This window comes from Nuphar pumila, chromosome 8 (assembly GCF_984573655.1).
Source record: "Nuphar pumila chromosome 8, dmNupPumi1.hap1.1, whole genome shotgun sequence".
In the NCBI taxonomy this organism is placed as follows: Eukaryota; Viridiplantae; Streptophyta; class Magnoliopsida; order Nymphaeales; family Nymphaeaceae; genus Nuphar; species Nuphar pumila.
Genome location: NC_143256.1, coordinates 26,017,432 through 26,043,412, shown reverse-complemented (window position 1 = coordinate 26,043,412; position 25,981 = coordinate 26,017,432). Strand labels below are relative to the sequence as shown.

General features: G+C 38.6%; 1 protein-coding gene across 1 annotated transcript in view; it reads right to left on the bottom strand.

Annotated features, from left to right (window-relative positions):
- Window positions 1–9,900: 9,900 nt before the first annotated feature.
- LOC149829839 (kelch repeat-containing protein At3g27220-like) overlaps window positions 9,901–25,981 on the bottom strand; it is an 86,654-nt gene continuing 70,573 nt past the window's right edge. The window contains exon 7 of the mRNA XM_090016113.1: window positions 9,901–10,313. Within this exon, the coding sequence (XP_089872239.1) occupies window positions 10,149–10,313 (165 nt within the window). The 3' untranslated portion in view covers window positions 9,901–10,148. The remainder of the gene's footprint in view (window positions 10,314–25,981) is intronic.

The window sequence follows — 25,981 nt, the reverse complement described above, 5'->3', positions numbered from 1 at the left end:
TCCACAAGTTTATCTCATTACAAAGTACTTATAAGTCATCAAAATAGTAATGATTCAGAACATAAAGTTTAATGGTTACAAGTTTGTAAAAATGAATAAAGTCTGGATCCCTAAAGGATTCTAATAGGTAAAAGTATCACTTAGAGTGTGCAACAGCCCGCCCTTCACTTTATTCCTCAAGGATGATATCTGTAATGTTATAGGGCATTAACAATGTACTTGTAGAAGACCTAAACCCAAACTTGAAGAATACAAATCACGTTTGTAATGGTGCAGCCATAATGTGATTCACATCATTTATAAAGTGAGGGTCAAGAGATTCCACATCATAATATTCATTCATATCCATGCCATTTATTTATTCATTCATTCACATCCATGACATTCATTCATTCATTTACATAAATGAATAACAATAAAGTAATTTACATATAATTACATAAAGTAAATAGGTCAAATTTCATTGTCCACGTCCATTAAAACACACACACACACATGCTTTTCAAACCAATCAAGACATAAGCGTCATTCACAAACACAACATATGCATTTATAAAATTGCATATAACAAATATGTCAAAATTCCCTTCGACCATTTCTTCGTACTTTATACACACATGTTTTTCAAATAAATAAGACATACAAGTCTATGACTACTAAAGCATTCACATACATTTTCTCAGAAAAGTATAAACATATCTATCTCATGACTATATTATGCATTATTATATTTTATAGGTAATAAGTCAATTCTCATGACCACTTATGCACTTTTGCATTTTTATCAAATGGGAATAGGTCTTCTCTCTCGACCTTTTCCCACGTGTCTCACATATATGTGCAACCTCATGTGCATCACAATCAAATCTATGACTTGAATCATCAGGTCAATCACATGATCCTATATATGTCATTTTCATTCACATGTATGCTCATATGCAATGACATATGTAAATATTAGAGATTCTACATGTCTACTTCTATATGTTCATGCACATGATAAACTATGAATCTAATGTATTGTTTCTCTTAATTATCTTAAACCCATCTAGTACAATAGAGGGTATAGCCGTCTAGAAACAACTATAGAAATATTTATTATGCTATGTATTTTATTTTTTCTTCCTATGACTTAACTATGTCTATCTCAGGCGGTCAATCCTGCAATGTAACGATTGAGAGATGGACATGAATCCTTGTACCAACCTATACCCACATACGCTGCCCGAGCTAAAAACAAAGAGAACATCTTTCCTTACTCTAAAGAGTTTTTGGCCATACCCTATGAATCTTTGGGTAGGCCTATCTCCATAACCTCCGTGGGGCATGAACGAGAAACATATAATCCTCCAACATCATAATACCCTACGAGATTTGTATCACATTTTTCTATCCAAAGAAGACATAAGATTTGGACGGATCTAGTCATCTCATTGAGATCGAGACAGACTCAATCATCTCTAAGAGACCAGTTTCACCAGTGCCTCATTTGGATCCGTGTTCCCAGAGTTATCTTTTATTGAAGTTATAGGTCACATTCTAATACCATTATCTCACAGGATAACACTCTCATGCCCTTATTCATGATTCATTTACACATACTTTGATGCATGATTCATTTATAACATGCTTTTATGCATGATACATGTCATATTTAATTCATGCCCTCATGCATGATATATGACATATTGAACTATGCTTCGATGCATAATATATGTTATAATTCATTTATGCCCACATGCATGATTCATTCATTTCACATTCATGTGCATGATACATTTATTGAATACATGACATGCTTCACATACAAATATTTGCACAAACATTTAATTTTGCCATATTTTCATTTCAATCATGCAAGTGCAAACATGTACCTGCAAAAGTACTCCATATTCCACCATCTAAAATCATGTCAAGCACGATCTCCTGAACCATAATAAAAAAATACTTTTATTCTCATACATTCAAATTATGCTCCCCATGATATCCAAACTATATTTCAAGGTTTGCATGATGCTTTGCATCACACATACTCACCAAAAGTAGTTTACCTTTAAATATTGCATTCATTTTTTAATGCACATTGACTCCATGATTGCTTTGCGATACTTAGCATTAAGTGTCATATTTTTGTGATATCTGCATGACAATTCGTGTATGTATGGTTCAAGCATTTAAGTATTTTATATATATCAAAAATTGAACTAACACATGCATCTATGCACATGCAATAGCAAACATAAACAATATATGAGCACTTGCGCCAAATTGAAATTATAATGCGCGTGTTAATATAGTTAACTACGCACATTTGCGCTTGCTCACATGCATTTTTATGACACATTTCACACCTAATTAAAACCATAACTCAAATGTGTATAAAACCAATTCAAAATTGAGTTTTAAATACACATAATCGACATTTTAAAACTGATTTTGAATCTCATTTAAAACTACATCTAAATCTGGAATTTTCTCTCTTTGGCATTTACCAAACACTTAGTATGCAACACAATTCCCAAGGCATAAATTAAAGTTTTAGAATTTTAAACGTGTAGAACTTAATTAAATAAACTAATTTAACTATTCTAATAACTTGCTCATTATACTAATTAATTAAAATATCACATAATCATCTAATTAGGCATGTCAAAAACCTAATCCACTAACATGATACTACACAATATGCTTAGACTAACATAATACTAAAACATGCTAGATTGTGGCAAAACAAGCATTCTACAAGTTTACTTAAGGGATCCTACCCTCATAGATTTGGTAGAAAACTCTGCAACGAATTGCCTCTTTGGCAATTCATCAAACACTTAGTGTGCACATGCAACACCAAGGGAAACCAGTGAATTGGGTTCAATTGGAGCACTCCCTTGCTGATGGAGAGTGATACAGAGCTTCACACGAATCGAAGAGATGTTAGAAGGTAGATCCGCACCCAAAACAACACAAAACGGAGATCGAGTAGGGCGATTTTCTTAACAACGACCCGAACAACTTCAATAATGGCAACCAACGGGCTGGACAACTGTGGCTGAAGGTTCTCCACAGTCTGCAAGCAAATCCAGGTGCACCAAATGCCGCTGCACATTTCTTGAGGCTTGATTCCCAAGGCAGAATCAATTTCCTTAGGATTTCCTTGGGGAAATTGATCCAAGCAAGATGAAAATTGAAGAGAAAGGTGGAGAAAATGAAATCCACACCTATGCTGCTGAAGGAGATGACGCCAATCTGTAGGGACATAATTCCCAAGCTGAAAAGTGGTGCAAATTTCAAGAAAATCCGATTTAGGTAAAATCGGCTAGAAGACCCCCCCGCCCCCCCAAAAAAAAAGAAAAAAAAGAAAAAAAAGAAAAAAAAGAAAAAAGAAAATAGGTGAAGAAGATGGAGACGGGGAAGCGAGACTCACCTTTGTGTCAATGTAGTTGTGAGTGGTCAAATTCCAAGAAAACTAGATGGCACAAATCCCAATGCTATCTGCTAGGGTGAGAAGAAGAAGAAGAGAGAAATTATTTTCTCAAAACCAAGAAGAGGAAGAAGGGGGAAATGGGGGGTCAACCTTGGGGATTTGAGAAAGAAAGGAGATAAAGGGGGTCGGGTGCCCTAGTGGGCCCAACCCAACATCTTTTTGAGTCTCCTATGCACCCTCCCAAATTGGATCCAATTCGGGTCTGGTTTGGGTCCGGTTCAGTCCCAAACCCTAAATTGAGTTATATATATAAATCAAAACTCAACCAGCATAATATATATATTTAAAATTTCAAAAATATAATTGAATATAAATCTCTTTAGTTTAAAACCTATATGATCCTAATTTGAGTTAACACATTGGGTCCAAACCCCTATGGACTACGAGTCCATATTAAAAATCCATTTCCTTTTACTAAATAAAATCCCAAATTTTGCTAAAAAAATAACTATCTAATCTTTAAATAAATTATTGCTTTATCCATTCTTAAATTATTAATTATATGTGATTAAAATTTCCACATAAATTATTTTTGACCAAAATACCCTTTTTTATGACAATTCATTCGCAACCTACTTAAATACATCTAGTTAAGCTCAAACACTGTGAAAAGACATTAGTAAGTCATTGACACACTTAAATATATATTTTTAATTATAAATAAACTATTTTTAATAGTTAATTATCTAAAATAATTTTGAAAGTACCAATTATACCCTTATTGGCCATAAATGAGTAAATAAACACGAAATTCATCCAGAACTTAGATTTAAAAGCCAGAAACAAATTCCTAACTTGAGGAAAAAGATGTTTACTTTATTTATTTATAATCCTAAAAAATTATAGGTTTTACAATAGCAATGGTCACAACCGAAGGAGGAAGAAGCGACTTGAACCTGTCTGACATATACAAAAAATTTCCATGATGGGGTTGTTTTTGTGCAAAATCTGTGTGTGAATTAGATATGGGAAATATCTTGAGAAACAGAAATGGAAAACAAGGCTTTTTTAGGCTCATGCATATATATATATATATATATATATATATATATATATATATATATATATATATATATATATATATATATATATATATATATATATATATATGAGTAATGCGTTCCTTAGGCCCCCTTTTTCATTAGTTAGGCCCCTTCAAAATCATAGTTGTAAGTTTTTTTTTTCACTCATCAAACACCGTAGATGTGATCTATAAGTTTTGTTTAGTGAGAACCATCTTTTTGTATCGTTAGAATCGGACCTGTATACAAGTTTTTTCGGTGAGCTAAAATCAATGGCTATGAAGGTACTGGTTTTTTTATGACTCATAAAAATATAAACATGATCCAAGGGTCGATTCCCACTAAATCGAGCATGATAAACACATCTAATGGTTTAGATCTATCATAAAACAGTTAAAATCTAAGGAAAAGAATGAGAAATGGGGCCTAATATATATATATATATATATATATATATATATATATATATATATATATATATATATATATATATATATATATATATATATATATATATATATATATATAGAGAGAGAGAGAGAGAGAGAGAGAGAGAGAGAGAGTGTGTGAACCACAATTTTCATGGATTTTTTATTCTTTTTTCTTGAATCTAACCATACCTATGTGATCTACATGCTTGGTTTTATAAGAACCCGCTCTTGAATCATCCAATTTTGATGCATAAATGAGATTTTTTTAAGGCTTTAAAATCAATGGTTGATAATCTTTATAAATATTCAAGCATTCAAAAATCATATCTTTTATCGAAAATACACGATCCAATGGTTGATTCCTAGCAAATTCACCATGCCAAGCACATCCACATGGTTGGATTTGCAAAAAAAGTGTTGAAAATACCCATATTTCTAGTTCTCATATTCTAGTGACTATATATATATATATATATATATATATATATATATATATATAGAGAGAGAGAGAGAGAGAGAGAGAGAGAGAGAGAGATGAATGTAAGGTCCAACAACAAAAGTGTTTGATCTTATGTCGGACATGCATGCGCAAAGGGCAAAAAAAAAACCCTTTAGTGGCCGTTGCGACACTTCTAAACACTCTTTTTTTGGTTGTGTGGCTCACAATTGCACGTCCCATGGGTTATTGATCTGCAAAACACTTGATCTACAAAAAATTATTTTTTTTGAAGAAAATAGTGATTTCTACTCATTAGTTTCTTACCTTCATTAATAGCCAATATTTACCCTATATATACATGGTAACTAGAATATATTAATTGAAAATGTGTGAGTTGGAGTGTGAACTAGGCATTTTCAATGTTTTTTTTTTCAAATCCAACCATGCAGAAGCATTCATCATGGTCTATTTCCTAAGAATTGATTATTGGTTCATGTATTTATTATAAAAAAATGAATTTTTGGATGCTTGATTTTTTTTGTCATTGATTTTCAAGCCTTAAAAGATTCTTCTTATGCATCATAATCAGATAATTCAAGTGTATGTTTCTATAAATGAAAAATGTTTGTACTATCATTATAAAATGGCATGATTTTAGAAATGATTCACAATTTACCGAAATCCTTCTCATGCACAAAATTCTAATTTTTAACTTTTTAAGGATATTTTACCCTTTGCACAAACAAATATGTTGTGTTTGTGTAATAGATACATATGTCTTTCGAAGGTCGCAATATCTCAATAAAAAAAAGATTCACACATACATTTTGCTGACTTAATGAAATTCACATAAATTATTTGCAAACATGCTAACTTGAATCCCAACATTAGAGATTCACATTTTAAATGTGTGAATCTTTTGAGATTCACAAGCCCGATGTGAACCTTCTAGAATTTAAAATTTTGAGCTCGGAAGGTTCGCTTCATACATTTGCGACAGTCTTGGCATTCATGCAGATGTCATGCGAACATCCTTTAACTAAAAACTCGCTTAAAGTCAGGACATACGTCTATAAATCTATTACCGAACTTCACAAATATATGTTACGAATGTCCCTAACTTCGTATGTTTTTTATTCGAGCTCAACAAGTTTGCATCACATATTTATGGACATCACTACCTTCGTGCAGATAGCATATGAACGTCCTTTAACTAAAAACTCACATAAAGTTTGGACCTACATCCACAAATATGCATATGACATTCACAAATATGTGTTGCAAAAGTCCTTACCCTTACATGTTTTCTGATTATAGGTTCACATCACATATTTGCGGATGTCACGACCTTCACACAAATATTATGTGAACTTCCTTTAACTACAAACTCGCATAAAGTCTAGACGTATATTCGCAAATATGTGTCTGACGGTCACAAGTGTCACATGCCACCCTTTTGCAAATATCCATACCTTCGCATGTTTTATGCTTTTGATCACACCATTCATTTGCAGACGTCCTTATGTCATTCAGACATATGACTCATGAACATCCTCCGTACATGCGAGACCTCTGACCTCAGTTGCAAACATATCAAACATTCATATATTCAACATGAGATTCACAAATATTCTTATGAAGTTTCTGCGAATCTCCTAACCCTCGCAATAATGCTTATGAACTTCCATACACGTATTAAATGTGACTCTTCGTATGTACAAAAGCTCTGTTTTATATTTGATGACCCATTTCGCATAACATTAGGGTTTCTTAGCATTTCTTCATTGTCTACATAATTGTTGCTACCACTAATTAGTTGTTCAGATGCACAAACTAAATCACAAGTCATCATATTTATCTTCTCATTTGATTATAATGATGTATCGTTCATACATTTTCAAATTTCATGATTAATCATAAAAATAATACTTAAGCATAAATTATACAGTTCAATAACTTGTACTTCCTTATGTCATCAGCCTTGAAAGACTGTATGTTATCTGCATGATTTTCTAAACATCAATCACACTGGATTGTTGATATAACTGTACATTCTCTGCACACGTCCTCTAATAATGTATAACATTACTTGTGTAAGTTGTTCATTACTTGCACGTACGTCATCTATAGCCTTAATTGGTTGGGGGCAACTGCATGCCCTTCACATGCATGTTACGAACATCTATATTACCAATTGTTTGGGTGAGTTGGATGTTTGCCTTCAACAGATATTGCCTAATATAAATGCACATTTTGCACACGTTTTTCATCATCGTTTGAAGCAGTGTTTCTTCAATGACTATTTCGTTCATCAACTGCTTCTTGAAGATCACTTTCAACTACTTTTTGTTTAACTTTGTCATGCAGTATAATGAAAACATTTAAGTAAATATTACTAGTACATAATATAGAGTCTACATCATCATCATCAAGAATAAGTATAGTTATTTTTTGGCTTTCTATGTTTGCAGAATAACTATACTGAAAGCTTACATACTCTTCGATATATCTAGTTTTATGAGACATCAAAACCATAAATTCTTTAAAGCTATTGTTTTTTGACACTATTATAGATCTCCAATGAAAGTCATTAATGAGATGGTAATGTACTTTAACTCTTTTTAAGGCCATCATTATCTATCTACACCAACCACATAACATATAATGCATCAAATGAAAATATCATGTAATAAAAGGCCATTCATATAACCTTTATACGTTCAATTAATATATATGCCTACACCAACTACATTTGTTGTCTTACACTAAAAACCATTTAATTCAACCATTACCCATTACCCTAATTGAACTTTTGTGCACAATCAACCCTAACCCCATTACCCCAAAACAAAACAATCATAAACATATAATCCATTGTTAAATATTAAATAAAATATAAGCAAACAAACATAAAATATCAATAGTAACAACCAAATACAAATACTATTAGGCCAACAAATATATATCTATAAAAAAACCTTAATCCAACAAGAAAACATATGCAACTCACTTCTCGTCCAAGGTTTTGGCAGCCAGAAAATGGGAAAGGTTGACAAAAAAGTTACAAGGACAAAGAAAATGTATATGAATTTCATATGTGAATCTCTTGTATTGGGATTTAAGTTAGCATGTTCGTAAGTACTTTATGTGAATTTCATCAAGCCCACAAAATGTACATGTGAATCTCCATTTTATTGAGATATTGCGATCTTCGGACAACGTACATATTTATCGTACAAACATCAACAGGTTTGCTTGTGCGAAGGGTAAAAATATCCTAAAAAAGACAAGAATCAAAATTTTGGCCATGAGAAGGATTTTGGCAAATTGTGAGGCATTTTTAAAATCTCATCATTTTACAGGGACAATACAATCATTTTCCATTCTATAAAACTAAGTATCTAGATCACATCTATGTGGTAAAATTTAAGAAATTTTTTAAAAAACCTATAAAAATCTTTGTTCATACTCTAGTTCACATATTCTACTGGCCCCCCCTCTCTCTCTCTCTCTCTATATATATATATATATATATATATAGATGCGTGTGTGTGTACATCAGTGTTAAATGAAATACGCTAAATGAAACATGCTAAATAGGTTTTTCGGTTTTTTCATCATTTTTTTTTGCAGTTCTAACCTCATAAATGTGCTGAACATGGTAGATTTACTAGGAATCCACACCTGGATCATGTGTTTTCAATGAAAAATGATATTTAGAGCATTAAAAATTTATAAAGTTTTGGACTTGTTTTTTCAAACCTTATAAAACCAACCCATGTGTAGGAATGGAACACTTCATGAGCTGATTCCTTTAAATCAAGTACATAGATCATCTGTACGGTCATAATTTAAAAATAAAAAAAGCCCAAAAATGCCATTTAACAAGTTTCATTTAGCATGGATGTATTACCCTATATATGCACGTGTCAAATTTTTTTTTATTCAAGTAAAATGCATGTTTTTTATGTAGAGCAAATAAGTTTCAAAATTGATGGAAAACAAGCTTCTCACATAATGGAAAACGTGTTTTGAATAAGTTACCCATAAGTTTCCAAAATTTAGTTTCACGTTTCAGAAACAGGTTTCCTACATGCAAGTGGAGTTTCCGGTACCCATGATTCAGCCCAACTTTAAAAAGTGACGCTGATCAGATCAGGAACAGAATAACCCACTACACACTGGTACGTACATTTGTTGTATATCAACATCTTTATCCCCACCCATCTGGAGGGGCTGGACATAGTCATACACGTCAGCTATATTTTGAAATATACTATTAAATATCACGATTTTATCATGAAATAGCACTTCTTTTTAATGATTGTATGCTTTTTAGATTTTCTTTATGCATTTATGTATTATGAAACTTCACATATTTTTCAACTTTTAAATATGCCATTACTTTCTGGTATTCCTAGAAAAAACGTTTTTCCAAGTTTATTGTAAGATTTTCTCTCACCGAGAAACTACGATACCAATGTATTTGAGACCTTCATACTGGCTCCATACGAGAAAAAATAATAATCTGCAATTTCAGTTTTGACACATCTCATTACTGATCATACACCAATCTCTCAAACTTTTGAATAAAATGATTCAATTCATGTGCCTTTCTGCTGTTCTTTTCCTCTTTTTTTATGTTACAGATATGAAAAGAAAGAAACTAGGTATAAACGACCAAATGAAGCTGCTGTATACAATGTGGATGGTAAATAAAGAACCAGATGCTCTCAAAGCATAAGGTCATAGAATAAATTTAGATAAATGAATGATTAAAACTTCAATTTAGTTCTCCATGTGCTTCCGATGACCTTTTTCGGGGAAGGATCATTTGGCCCCTTGTCCCGCTGCCCTGATGTAAAATACAACCATCCATCCCAGTACCCAACCAGTGTAGTCTTGACTCTAAAAGGCAACCTCCCAATTACAGACCATTCCTGCATTGCAGAACCAATATAACCATTCAAAACAGTGCAATCCGAGATATGAAGTTAAAAAGTAGCTGGAAATTCAGCTCACAATTTGCAGTGAGAACATCTGAACAAGAAAATAATAATGATAAACCGGAATAATTAAACTAGTCTCATTTAATAAAAAACTTGAAGAGGGATTAAGAAACAAGTATCAACTGTAAATAATACAAGTCTAACCACTATAAATAATTCAAGTCCAGCCTAAAATGGTTGCTCATTGCAGAAGCTAAACTGCTAATCTATAACTTATTTCAGGGAAAGATAGCATATATATATATATATAATTTCTATGGTTACAGTGGTAGTAATCAGCATGCAAAAGATAATTGCTAAGAACAAAGTGCAGCAGAAAGCTGCAAGTAACTGCAGGATACCCCTGTCAGAAACCAGCTTCTTTTTAGATTAACACCCCAAGAGGACCAGGAGCAGAAATTGAACTTTAAGACATTCTACCAGTTTCTGAATAGGTAAAGGCATATTGCAAGTACATGGCAGGCCAGGAAATGCTAAAAGTTTTGGTTCAGACCAGAAGAAATCACACACAAAAACACAGTTTTATGTGGTTCGGTTCTTAACGAACCTACATCCACGCTATAAGCCTCAAACTCTCTTAACGTGAGAGAGAGGTTAATCTCCTTTATTTATAATTGAAATATACACAGAATTTTTTCTACATTCATCCTTGTCATCATGACTTTGATTCAGGGTTACCGGTGAAATTCCACTAGAGGGGGGATGAATAGTGAAATACGATAAAGATCGATAAAATAAAATAATCAGACAATAAGGCACAACACATAAAACACAGAATTTATACTGGTTCGGTCAATACCCAGACCTACATCTAGTCCCCAAGCAAACTACTTGAGCTTTCCACTATAACATCCGAGTCACCGGATAAATAGTACAACACCCTCTTCCTCAGAGGTCTTCTTCTCTCAACAGAGAAGAGGCACACCCTCTTCCACAGAGGTCTTCTTCTCTCAACAGAGAAGGACAACACCCTCTTTCACAGAGGTCTTCTTCTCTCAACAGAGAAGGGCAACACCCTCTTTCACAGAGGTTTACTTCTTTCAACAAAGAAGGAAAACAGTGAATAACAGAGTTACAATATTTCCTATAGAACCTTCAGAATGATATGAATGCACGAATGAAGGATTCTCAGAATGTTCTGTTTGTCACTCAGAGGATACTCTTTGTCAAAGAGCTATACTTGACTTTTTCTCTTTTCTTTCTTTTCTTTTTCTCTTTCTTTTTCAAGGCTCTCTTTTCAAATATCGAATAGGAATTTTTCTCGTTGTAAGCTCACATGTCCATTCCATGTTGAATAGTTTATTTGAGTGTGTTTATATAGCTTTTAAAAAAGTAGTCGTTACATTTTGAAATCGTAGCCTTTTTGAGATGTGAAATGTTATGTCATTTCAAAAACATCTTTAGAGAAATTCGAGAAAGCCTTTTTCCATAAAAGTAAAATATAGGGTACACTAGTCGTTGTAATATTTTAGGTAATACATATTTTATGAAAAAAATCTATTTCTTACAATAGTACATTGAACGTTGGATTGTAGTTTTGTCTTTATTCTAATTAATGATTTGAGGTACATAAGTACTTCTTTACTTTAAATAAGTGTAACTACAATGAGTGCTTTGAGATATTTATTTGTACATAGTCATGTCAAGTGTTTTCTTTATGTTGTGTTTTTCAAAGTCTTCAGAGAGAATGAGGACTACAAGAAAGTCGACATTCTTGAGAAGGATATTTAACAAGGATTTCTTACAGGAGGTATTTAATGCTATACAAAGAGAATGATGACTTCAAGTAAGTCGACATTCTATGGGTTTGTAAAAAGGTAACTAGAGTCTTTTCAAAACCTTTATTATATTTGTTTTCTTTGTGTAGCCGATTTTCATGTTTTGTCTTTTTCCTATATTTGAAATCATTTCTTTAAAGATGGTAACTAGAGTCTTTTCAAAAACATATTATATTTGTTATGTAGCCGATTTCATGTTTTGTCTTTTTCCTATATTTAAAATCATTTCTTTAAAGATAGTAACTAGAGTCTTTTCAAAACATATTATATTTGTTTTTCTTTATGTAGCCGATTTCATGTTTTGTCTTTTTCCTACATTTCTTTTCATGTTGTCTTGTATATGATGTAAGGTACAATTATTACATTTTGAAATCATGTCAAAATACCTTTTTCATAAAGGGTTGTAAGAAGGTACAATTATTAGTTTTCAAAAAGGAGCTTTTTGAAACTATCGTATACTTTTATGATATAGCTTTTATGAATGAGTATGTAATATGCAATATGCATGTTCCTGAAGGTTCTGTTACATATGACTCTAAAGAAGAAAAAAAATCTTCATCTTGAGGTAGCCGATCTCTTCAGTTGATCTTTAGGAATGCATGGCTCATCAAGCTTTTTCTTCAAGGAGTAAGATTGCACTAGTTGTACTTGAACAAGAAGTCTCCATCCTTTTTGGGTGAGATATCCTTGCATCAAATACTCGTTAGATTTATGGCAAAACATATTCAGTCATAATATAACATTTTTCAAGAGGACATATTATCATATCATATAAAATCAAATACGACAGTGTATCATATTATGTGACATCAAAACAGAGTTTCTCAACAACCGGAAACACTATAGAACTCAGGGAAGCGCACTTTCGAAACGTGCGAGGAAGCAACCCTTTTTAATGGGGAAGTGCGCTTCCCATTTCGCTTCCCACTCGCTTTTCAATATCAGAACAAATTTGAAGCCTTTAACAATTTATTTTTTGCCCAATATCGAGAAAACTCGATTCCTATTTGCTTCTCACTCGAATCCTAGGTCGTTTCCCTCTTCATTTCCTCTTTGCTTCTTCCGGTTCGCTTCCCTTCTAGCTTGAGAGACGATTCCCGGTTCGCTTCTAAGTCGTCTCACGCTTTCTGCTTCCTAAAATTTTACAAGTGCCTCACTTGCCACTTCCGCTTCCTCGACTGACAAATATGCTTTGAGTAGGCAAGAGATGGAGTCCGTGGGGGGACTTGCTACTCAAGGAGTTACACGAATTGGTCTCCTTCCTTTGAGAGAAGCCCTTCTCATATGTTGGGTCTTGAGTTGGACTCTTTCCAATGTGAAGAGTCTTCCTCATATGTCAATCTGGATCCTCTAGAGACTCCCTGAGATGGGCCACACATCTTCTCTAACAGCCCCCTCAAGGTCAACGGGGTGGCATAACATCTGGATCCTCAGCGTTGATCTTGTTGCATAACATTTTGTGCCTTTGTGATGTTAAGGGCTTTGTCAACACATCTCCAACTTGATCTTTGGACTAGATATATTTCACAATTAGTTGTTTCTTGGCAACTTTTTCCCTCACAAAGTGAGTATCAATCTCAATATGTTTACTGCATGAGTGATGCATTGGATAAACTGCAAGATGAGATGCACCAACATTGTTGCACCACAGAATAGGCGTGTCAACATTAATTTTTAGTTCCTGAAGTAAAAATTGAACTCAAGTCAACTCTACAACTGCATTAGCCAAGGCTCGGTATTCAGATTCTGTACTGGACCATGAGACTGTAGCCTCTTTCTGGGAACTCCAAGAGATCAAATTAGGACCCATAAATATTGCATAGCTATCTGGTAGACCTCTTGCAAACTGGACATCCAGCCCAATCGACATCTGAGAAAGCAGACAAAAGAGATATTTGAAATGCCTTTATCTCCAATGTAAGGTTCCTTTCAAGTATCTTAATATGCACTTTACTGCTGCCTGATGATTTTCAGTAGGTTCATGCATTAACTAGCAAACACAGTTTACTGCAAAAGACACATCAGGTTAATCGTAGCATATTGAAGACCTTCGACAACACTTTGTACATGGAAGGGTCACTGATATACTATATATGTAAAAACAATTTTCTTTTTTGAACAGGGGCCTAATCCTAGCCTGGACAGACGGCTGAAGCTGGACAGCAGACTGTTCTGTCCCAGCTGACTGTTAAGGCTGACAAAAAACACCAAATCTGATTTTTTTTTTCTTTAAATAGATATATAAAAAAAAAATTGCATGTTCAGATTCAAAATTTCAAGCACCGCAGTCCCTTGTCCACCTGTCCGGAATCGTCCACTTGTCCAGCGGACATATCTGTCCAGGATGGACAAAACGGACAAGGGTTCAGATCTGGCCAGATCTGCCCATCATCACGATGGCCAGATCTGTCTGCTAAACATATGGGACAGATCTGTCCAAATTTATATATGTAAATACATACGTTCACATATGTATATACATATATAAAAAAAAAATACATAGATATATGAATGTATATTAGTGTAGGAACTAAAAACACGTATTCTAAGCTTGCATACATCGATTTCCATGGATCGGAATGGTGAAACTAAAATAAAATCCATAGTTCTCCTTCAAAAATATTGCCTAAAGCTTATTTAGGCTCTTTTTCTCATCCGAAACAAAAGAGAACACTCGTACCTTGTTTGGAGTTCGAAAGAATAGATGGGTGAAACGTCGGACGATCGGAAAAGATGATAGACCATTCCTCTTCTTCTCCTTCTGCTCTTTTCCTTTTCCTCCTTCCCTCTCTTTCTCTCTTTTCCTCTCTCTTTCTCTTTTTTTTTTAATTATATATAGAGAGGACAGGGGGTGACGCCCCCCCTCTTTTCCAGCCCTTCTAGAGTGGGCTGGAGAGAGGACTTCCCCATTTGGGAGTCCTCACCCACTTTCTAATTTTTTTAAAACTCTTTTTATGTTGACTTTTCCAAACTTTCCTAATTCCCTAAAATCCCAAATCTTTCCAACTTCTACTATTTCTAAAGCTTCTAATGGACTCTTATAGAAATCCTAATTAGATAGCTGCCTCCCCTAGTAAATTTTGGAAAATATTATTTTTTATATTAAACTAATTAATTACAAATTATTTATTAGTTTAATAAATTAAAAAAAAAATTCAGAGGGTACCTTACCCATCTAGGAGTATTTTAAACCTTAAAATTACTTTAATTTAACCTGTATAATAAATATAAAGCTTTATTTTAATTGGATCTAGATTTTGGATCTGGATCTAGATCAAGATCCAAATCCATATCCAAAATTCATTTGGATCCTAAGTTGGATCAATTCCTTATTAATATGGGTCTTGCACTGAGTCCAGATCCATATTAATTTGGACCATAGGTATTGGATCCAATCCGATCCAAATCTAGACCCAGCCCATCAAGGTAGTCATTTTTAGAAACAATGCGATTTTCGGGACAACCATAGCCCGAATTCGAAAAATAAAATACCATTATTCTCAGAATTTCGAGACGCATCTAACGATATCTAACTCAAATTTCGCCTCTGAAATTCGCCCGAATTTAACCCGAATTTTGCTTGAATTTAAAGGTCAAAAATAAAAATTTTATCGACCTTCGATTGGCTTATTTAGACCTTGTCGATGAGACCTACGCCAAGCCCAGACTCAAAGAACATAGGCTTAATATCGAGATTTTATCGATTTTTCTTCTATACTTAGACAAATTTTTGAAAATCTCAAATTTGACTAAGTGTGAAAATACACGATATTACATCTAGAGACTTACTGAGACGATCCACATATATCTTATAATCTAACAAATTCTACTAGATCACAATTTCAAAAGCAACCTTTGTGGAATTACAGACCAAGGAATAGTACATGCAATGAACTCAGTGTCATTTTACACAGAGCCATGATACAATTAAGATAAAAAGATTCACAAATTCAGAGATATCCTTTTTCTTGCATGTTGCCTCATGAATGATATGAATCAAGCCCCAAATCCTTGAACAGGTAAAGTGAATCATTATGCTAAACACAAATGAGGACAGTTTGGTAGTGATTTAGTTGTGAATCAAATATTTGACCATGTCGTCAGGTCAGACTTCATTGAGACAAGATCCCAATATCACTACAAGGTCCACTAAACTGAATCTGTCGACTGCACAGAGAATATATACAAGTGCATGTCGATCCATCAATTATTGAACTCAATATAAACTTGATGGGTTTTAAGTGTTAGATTTCACTAGGATCTGTCACATGTGAAAGAGAGATGAAAGAGAAAGAGGGACCTGCGGCTGTCACGATTTCCAATAATGAAATTGTGACCTAAAACATGTATATATATCCTTCATTTACAATATGGTTTGGGTCTGATATATTATCCAGACCCGGAATACAAAATAACAAATACAAGTAAAGATTACATAGACAAATAGACTTTTTCACCCCCCCTCAAGTTGATCATGGTGTTGAACCATGAACAACTTGCCTTTAAGTGTCCAAAAACGATCCTTGGTCAAACCTTTTGTGAATATGTCTGCAACTTGTCTTTCAGTGTTAACAAATTCAGGCTCGATCTCCTTTCCTTCAACCTTTTGTCTCACAAAATGTTGATCTATCTCAATGTGCTTGGCACGACTGTGATGAACCAGATTGAATGACATGTTGAGAGCACTTTGATTGTCGCACAGCAAAACAGACCGAGATATCACTTCTCCCACTTCAGTTAGCAAATGTCTGACCCATGTGACTTCAGCAGTAGCGGCAACCATAAATCTATACTCAGCCTCAGTACTTGATCTAGCAATGGCCTTTTGTTTTCTACTGCTCCAGGATACTAAATTTCTTCCAATGAAGATGCAATATCCTGATGTAGACCTTCGTTCATCCGGATCCTCTGCCTAGTCTGCATCACAATATACAGTAATCTCGCGCATGTTCTTGCTAGATGGTTTGGGAGAATATATCAATCCATCCCCAACTGTTTCTTTCAGATATCTGAGTATCCTTTTAACAACCTCCATATGCCCAGTACGCGACTCATGCATGAACTGGGACACTTGATTGACTGAATAAACAATATCAGGTCGAGTGAATGTGAGATACTGTAACATCCCCATTAGACTGCGGTACCTGGTGGGATCCTCACACAAGTCTCCATCATGAGCGCTTAGTTTTTGGTGAAGAATACTTGGAGTCCCTAGAGGTTTACAATCTTTCATACCTGCTTTGGTTAAAACGTCCATCGTATACTTGTGTTGGGTGAGAGTCAACCCATCAACTCGGCTATCAACTTCAACTCCAAAAAAATAACGCAGGGCACCAAGGTCTTTCATTTTGAATCTCTGACTCAATAGTTTCTTTACTTCTTTGATATGATCCTCAGAGTTTCCTGTGATGACAATATTATCAACATAAATCAGCAATAAGGTGATCACATTTTGCCCTCTAAAGATGAACAATGAGTGATCTAGTAGGGAGTGAGCAAAGCCATGCTTCTGAATCTCAAAAGAGAAGCTATCAAACCAAGAGCGAGAAGCTTGCTTTAGGCCATAGATAGTGTAACGCCCCAAAATTTCGAACCTTATAAATTCCTTGAAATAGTTGGAAAATACCTTTTCTTTACAGAGTTTATTTCTAAATCAACGGAAACGATTTCTTTTAAAAGAAAAAAGACGGGTTTGACAACCTTGGGCACGTTAGCGAGAAAACAAAGATTTACCATGGACGATCTGCAATAATACTTAGGAAACCATTCCTTCTATTTAAAGAGAGTATCAAGTTTGTACAAAATTTGGGTTTCCTCAAGGGAAAACCGTATCAAAAACCAAAATGTCCAGGAGAAACACTACGAGCAGAAACAGTGGATCCTTAAATCATCTCGCAGTCGTGCCATCGCCTGATGCACCTAATCGTCACCTGTGCCCATGAAATGGGTTAGTTTTGCGAAAAACTAGCAGGAGAGTACAAAGACAGAAAGAACTAAATTAGGCATAGATAATTTATGCAGCAGGTAGTAACGAGCAAACTAAGCAGATAGACTGGAGGAATAAGCTAAGTACAACAAACTGAAAAGGGTGTGCATGCTCAATTTAGTTATTACTTGATAACCGACCATGCGGGTACATACATGGCACGTGAGTCGAAACAGTCGAGTCAAAGCCGAGTGTTCATTATGTTAAGTATTTTAATATACCTCGGTTGTCTGACTGAATCCTATTCCTATGGAGACGACCGATGGTCGAGAGAGTAAGTCCCCAAGGCCTGATAGGGATGCATCCAACTTCTGCAGAAGTGTTAGGCTAACTTATGTGTGTTTTCAACAACCTGCACTAAGCATTAATCGAGGTCATAAGACTCTCTCATCCAATCATCGTAGTACTAACATGTCTCGCATGTTTAAGAAGTACACTTACGAGAAAAAGGGATACAGGTCCTTAATAGGAGCCTCGGGAGTGTGTTTCGCAAAGATATAATGTTTTTTAAAAACTATTTTAACATATCAAATCTTTCGAAACCACACACAATCTTGCCAACATAAGGCATGTGATTTTCTCGAATCTGACATCCGATGACGTAGTGTCTGGGTGCTATGTAAGTCACGACACTGGTTTTGGTAAATGGGTTTCACAAAGGAACCTATCACCCAACAACTTGGTATTGCCCCAAATCAAGGGTTTTCCCAAACATATCGAGTGGAAAGAGGAATAGGTATACCTCTCAAATACATTGAGTCTATGGCAAGGAAAAGAAACAAAAGATAATAATGCGAAAAGGAAGTGCCTGGGCGTGAAGCGCGACGGCAAACAGGAACTGCGAAAGCAAGGGACAAGGATCGCGAAACCGCGTCCTTGAATTAAAAGACAGTAAGTAGTAAAAAAGCCTGGGCGCAAAGCGCGACGGCAACAGAAACAGAAAGTGCGTAAGCAAAGGACAAGGACCGCAAAACCGCGTCCTTGAATTAAAAGACAATAAGCAGTAAATACGAAAGTAAAAGCCTGGGCGCAAAGCGCGACGGCAAACTGAAATGCGAAAGCAAAGGACAAGGATCGCGAAACCGCGTCCTTGATTTAAAAGTGTACTTATATACATAAGTATATAAATATATCATTAAGTCCTTTCGATTATCAATTATTTAAGCATGATTTAATTATTTAAGTCCTTGTGCAACTTCTCCTACCTTGGGGTATTGCGAGGATGGAGTCTTCTACGAACGTAAGTGATTGTCGGTTTAGTTCGCGGGGCGCGAATGGACTCCGTTGCGTAAACTGCAAAAATACGTAGTTTAGCATGCATAAAATGAATATAGGTAGGGAGAAAGCTCGGTTTCTCCGCAACTCAATGCAGGGGTCATCGGCCCCTACCGTTGCGAAAGAGAATGGGGTAGGGTCCAATGACCCATGCCGTTAAAGGAGATGGGTGTAGGGGCCAAATGGCCTTTGTCGAGTTTGCTTGACAAGAAAATGGGACAGGGGCCAGAGGCCCCTGTCGGTCTACAGAGGGGCAGGGGCCATTGGCCCCTGCTGGGTTTTTAAAAGGAGGGGCAGGAGCCTTCGGCTCCTGCCAGCCTTTTTAAAAGAAAGGGGCAGGGGCCGATGGCCCCTGCCAATGGAACGAGTAGGGAGGAGGGAGCGCAGGGGCCAAAGGCCCCCCTGCGGCTCAAAAGGAGAGGAGGTAGGGGAGTGCAGGGGCCAAAGGCCCCTGCCGAGCCCTTGCTCGACAGAAAAGAGACAGGGGCCTCTGGCCCCTGTCGGTTTAAAAGAGGGCTAGGGTCCAAATGGCCCGTGCTTGGTTTCCGAGGGGTGGGGCAGGAGCCTTCGGCTCCTGCCACCCTCTCTTAAGGGGAAGGGTAGGGGCCATCGGCCCCTACGTGGAAAGGGAAGGGCAGGGGCCATGGCCCCTGCCGGAAAATTAAAAGGGCAGGGGGCTCCGCCCCCTGCCTGCTAAGAAGAGGAAAGCAAGGGGGGCGGAGCCCCCTTGCTTGTCGAAAAAGAGGAAGGCAAGGGGGCGGAGCCCCTTGCCTGTCGAGATAGGAGGAAGGCAAGGGGGCGGAGCCCCTTGCCTGTCGTGAAAAAAAAAGAGGAGGAAGGCTCGGCAGGGGCCGCCGGCCACCTGTCGGCCTTCCGGCGAATCAGGCGGAGGAAAAAGGGGGAAAAAGAGGGGGGAAAAGGATGGGGCTACCTGGGCTGCCATGAAGGGGGGTTCGCCGGAGAGGGTGGCGCCGTGAAGAGGGGGGGGTTGTCCTGCGTCGGCAAAAAGGGAGAGGGAGATGGAGTCGGGGGAAGAGAGAGCAGAGGGGAGAGAGACGAGAGATGAGAGAGAGAGTCGGGGGGGCGGGTCGGGGGAGGCTCGTAGGCCCTCCCCTCTCCCCTCTCGTCTTTTAATAGGGAGGGGGCGCACACAGGGCTCGCCCCCTGTGTCGCCGGAGGCTCCCCTTTCCCTGTGGGCTGCCAGTCCCCTCGAAAAGGGTTTTCGAGGGGCTGACATAGGTTGGATCCGGGTCGGGTTTGGACCCGACCCGGGTCCGATCTTAATTTTTTTTTAACTGGTTTTACATCTAACCCTCCTTAAAATAATTTCATCCTCGAAATTAAATTGAACTTAACGATCAAAGTACAAGTCAGGGTATTTCTCCCTAATAGCATAGTCAGGCTCCCAAGTACATTCCTCTATTCCATGGTGCTTCCAACGGACCTTTACAAGAGATATTGTCTTAGATCGAAGCACTTGATCTCGACGATCAACGATCTCGACTGGTCTTTCCTCAAAAGACAAATCCTTCTGAATGTCTACATCATTATAATGGATGATGTGTGATGGGTCGTGAACGTATTTCCGAAGCATGGATACGTGAAAAACGTTATGGATCTGAGCGTACTGAGGAGGTAAAGCCACACGATAAGCTGCTTCACCAATTCGTTCCAGGATCTCGAACGGTCCGACAAATCTAGGGCTTAGCTTTCCCTTTTTCCCAAAACGAAAAACGCTCATTGTGGAAGATACCTTAACAAAAACCATATCTCTTATCGAGAAGGTGAGCTCTCGACGACGACGATCCGCGTATCTTTTCTGCCGACTCTGTGCAGTACGGAGTCGCTCTCGTATCATCTGCACCTGCTGAGTGTAGTGTTGTAGCACTACAGGAGATTCCATCATTCGCTCGCCAACCTCGTCCCAATAGAGAGGCGAACGACAAGGCTTTCCATACAAGGCCTCGTAAGGGGCCATCCCGATGCTAGCGTGATAACTGTTGTTGTACGCGAATTCGGCCAGACTGGTATGAGAATCCCATTCTCCCTTCCAGTCCATCATGCACGGACGCAGCATGTCCTCCAAAGTTTGAATTGTGCGTTCAGACTGTCTGTCAGTCTGAGGGTGAAAGGCGGTACTGAACTTTAAATTCGTACCCAAAGCGATTTGAAGTTGTCCCCAAAACCTCGAGGTAAACCTCGGATCACGATCGAAGATGATAGATACCGGAACACCGTGCAACCTCACAATCTCACGAATGTAGAGATCCGCCAAACTGTCTAAGGACTGACTAATACGGATAGGAAGGAAATGAGCCGATTTGGTGAGTCGATCAACGATCACCCAAATCGCATCGTTCTTTCTTCGTGTCCTTGGCAAATCGACGATAAAGTCCATAGTGATGTCTTCCCACTTCCATTGTGCGATCTCCATTTGTTGCATCACTCCGCCAGGTCGTTGATGCTCGATCTTAATCTGCTGGCAAGTCAAACACTTAGAGATGTATTCGGCCACGTCTCGCTTCATTCCGCTCTACCAAAATCTGCGCTGCAAGTCTTTGAACATCTTCGTGCCTCCCGGGTGAATCGTATATTTGGATTTATGGGCCTCTACGAGAATTTCGTCTCTCAAAACGGGATCATTTGAGACCCAAAGACGATTTTTGAGCCAAATGCTTCCATCGTCCTTAAGTTGGAAAGGAGTATCGGTCTGTTGTGTACGAGCCTTCAACTTCTCGTACTGCGCATCAGTCTTTTGCCCAGCAAGGATCTTGGCTAACAGCTCAGGTTGAGCTATCAGATTAGAAAGACTGATAGAATTTGATGAGACTGCAAACGGTTTCCAGGAAACCAAATCCTCAATCAACTTCCAACCAACGTATAATAGGTTGACGGAAATGCTAGAAGCCTTACGGCTGAGAGCATCAGCTACCACGTTCGCCTTTCCTGGATGGTAGGAAAGGGTGAAATCGTAATCCTTGAGAAATTCTAGCCACCGTCGTTGCCTCATATTAAGCTCCTTCTGTGAAAACAAGTACTTGAGGCTCTTATGATCCGTAAAAGCCTCGAATTGTTCCCCGTACAAGTAGTGTCGCCAAATCTTTAATGCGAAAACCACTGCCGCTAATTCCAAGTCATGAGTCGGATAATTCTTCTCATGAATCTTAAGTTGACGCGATGCGTAGGCGATTACCTTACCATTCTGCATTAGGACGCAGCCCAAGCCTGTCCCGGAAGCGTCAGTATAAATTACGAAGCCACCTTGTCCCAAAGGCAAGGCTAAGATAGGAGCGGTAGTAAGTCGTTCCTTCAGCAACTGAAAACTGTTTTCGCACGAATCGTCCCACACGAATCTAGCCTCCTTCTTTAGCAGCTTTGTCATAGGCAGAGAGATTTTGGAAAAGTCTTGGATAAATCTTCGATAATATCCAGCTAATCCAAGGAAACTTCTGATGTCACGAACATTCCTCGGTTGCTGCCAGCTTAGTACGACCTCCACCTTTGCAGGATCTACGGATACGCCTTTCTCGGATATAACATGTCCCAAAAACATAACCTCCTTGAGCCAAAACTCGCTTTTAGAGAATTTAGCAAACAAACGCTCCTTCCGCAAGGTTTCCAAAATGATGATCAGGTGTTCGCGATGTTGATCCCAGGTCTCTGAGTACACCAGGATGTCATCAATGAACACGATGACGAAGGTGTCTAAAAAGGGTTTAAACACACGGTTCATGAGGTCCATGAAGGCTGCAGGAGCGTTGGTGAGTCCGAAAGGCATGACAGTAAACTCGAAATGCCCATACCTGGTTCGAAAAGCCGTCTTGGAGATGTCATCTTCCTTAATTCTGAGTTGATGGTATCCTGACCTAAGGTCGATCTTTGAGAAAATCTTGGCATTCCGCAGTTGATCGAACAGATCTTCGATACGCGGTAACGGATATTTATTCTTTATCGTGGCCTGGTTGAGCATTCGATAGTCGATGCACAACCGCAATGATCCATCTTTCTTTTTAACGAATAAAACAGGAGCTCCCCAAGGCGAGACACTGGGGCGAATGAATCCTAGATCCATCAATTCCTGTAGCTGCTTCTTGAGTTCCTCGAGCTCGGCTGGCGCCATACGGTATGGAGCTTTAGAAATTGGCGCAGTACCTGGTAGCAACTCGATGTTGAATTCAACCTCTCGTGGTGGGGGAAGTCCTGGCAGCTCCTCTGGGAAGATGTCTGGAAAATCCCGAACCACCTCCAGATCTCTAATCGAAACTAGTGTCGGTTCGGACTGGACGACACTGACTAAAAAGGCAGTGCATCCCCTTCTCAGGTAATGTTGTGCCTTTAGCGAAGAAATCATCTTGCTTGCACGGACCGCCTTCACGAACTTGAATTCCACCCTAGGCATCCCTGGTGGAGATAACACAATTTTGCTTTCATGGCAAAAGATCTTGGCATGGTACTTGTGCAGCCAATCCATGCCTAGGATGACGTCAAATTTGGTCATATCTAGAAGGATAGTGCAGGCCGGATAATGTCGATCTGCCAAGACTACGTCCAAAGCTGGCACGTAGGTCGCACAAATAGTGCTCTTCCCAATCGGGTTATAGACGTTGAGAGCATTATCTAACGAACCTACAGGTACGTGCAAGAGTTCAACAAATTTTACAGAAATAAAAGAATGAGTGGCACCACAATCAAAGAGTACGAAAGCTGCTTGGTTAGCAATCAAGATGGTACCTTGCACAAGCTCGCCCTTGGTCAGCTGTTCGACCGTGGCAGTGTAAACGCGCCCCGGTGCTTTCTTCTGGCCGCTGGACTGAGGTTGTTGCACCTGATAAGAATGTTGCTGTTGTTGTGGTTGCGGCGGTGGTCGGGGGAGCAAAGGTGCTCCATTATTCCTTCTGAGGTCGTCAGCCGCCTTCTTGCGGCACTCGCGTGCAAAGTGGCCCATCTTGCCACAGTACAGGCATCCGCCTGTAAGAAGAGGGCATGCTTGCCCGGGGTGAGGTCGTCCGCATTTGGGGCAGACATCGCCCGCCTGCTGCCGGGCGGGAGGATTGCCCTGAGGACGCTGACGTTTGGAAGGAGGATATGGCTTTCTTCCACCTTCCTTGTTTATGAAAGAGGGCGGTCGCTTGGCTTGACCGCCAGAGGGATATCTCTTTTGATCGTTACCCGCAACGGGTGGCTTCTTGCTTTGGGTGCTCTTGGAGCGTTCTCAATCCTCAGTCAGGAGAGTGGCTGCAGCAACAGCTGCGGAGAGAGTTGATGGCATGCTGTTTAGGACCCTTGGTCGGAGTCCTTCTTTAATCCGCAGATGAATTTACCTGCCCGCTCCCGATCATCTGCAAATAAGTTGGGGCAATGACGCTCCAACTCCTGGAACCTGGAGATGTAGTCCACCAGACTTGACGAACCTTGGCAAAGTTCCAAGAACTCCACCTTTTTCCTCTCCCTCGCATGAGGAGGAAAATAGTTCTCCAAGAAAGCCTTCTTGAAAGCCTCCTAAGGAATAAACGAGTCTGTCGGGAACTGTATGTTCCGAGTCGTGTCCCACAAATGGCGGACGACACCCAAAAGTCTGAAAGTACCATAAAGGGTCTTCTTGTCTTCTGGGACTGTCAAAACTTGGAAAACTCGTTCTATTTCCAAAATCCAATTTTCAGCTGCATCGGGGTCGGGCTTGCCTGCGAAGGTTGGAGGATCGAGCTTTAAGAACTTTTCATATGATACTGTCGCAGGGTGGCTTGGTTCTGGGGTAGGTACTTGGCTGTGCGCTTGATTTCGCATGGCGCTAGCCAATGCGCTCAACGATTCCATGATGAATCCCCGTTGATCTGACCATTCGTCAGACGAACCTTCGTTCGACCCTCGAACCATCCTTAAAATACCCAGATGATACATAAGTCAATACTTTGAAAGAGAAGAGTAATATCAAAAAGTTTATCATATTTCCGAGTAATAGAGATTACAAAAAGCCCAGCAGTGCTGGTATAAGAGGGCACTTACAAAAAGTTAAAACAAAAACTGTCCACGGGTACATAAACCAACGAGTTTATATCTTTTAGGGATGATGATGAGAGTACTTCCTCAAGTACTCTCTTGCGATACCCGTGCGCCTTAACCCGCGCAGAGGGGGAAAAGGATGCAAATCCTCATTCGGGACTTCTTGCCCGTGAAGAGGAGTAGTGGGGGAGTAATGTGGCGAGGCATCCGGTGCATAGGGCGGCGAAGCCGGAGTGTACACTGGAGAATCCGGTATGTACAGGGGTGGAACTGGTGTGTACACCGGGGAATCCGATATGTATAGCGGTGAAGCCGGAGTGTTTACCGGAGTATCTGATATATACTGTGGCGAGTCTGGGGATGGTGTGTAAATTGGTGAGTTGGGGGAAGGCATATGAGTGGGTGAAGCGATGTCCTGAGCACTCTCTAGGGGTAATATTTGTCCATCACACGATGGTGTGTCATAAGTACCCTGGACAGAGGATGCTGTGTCTTCCAGATCTTGTGCTGCAGTCCCCCTTCTATCGTATGCTTCCCTAAGTTGACAATTATCCATCGTA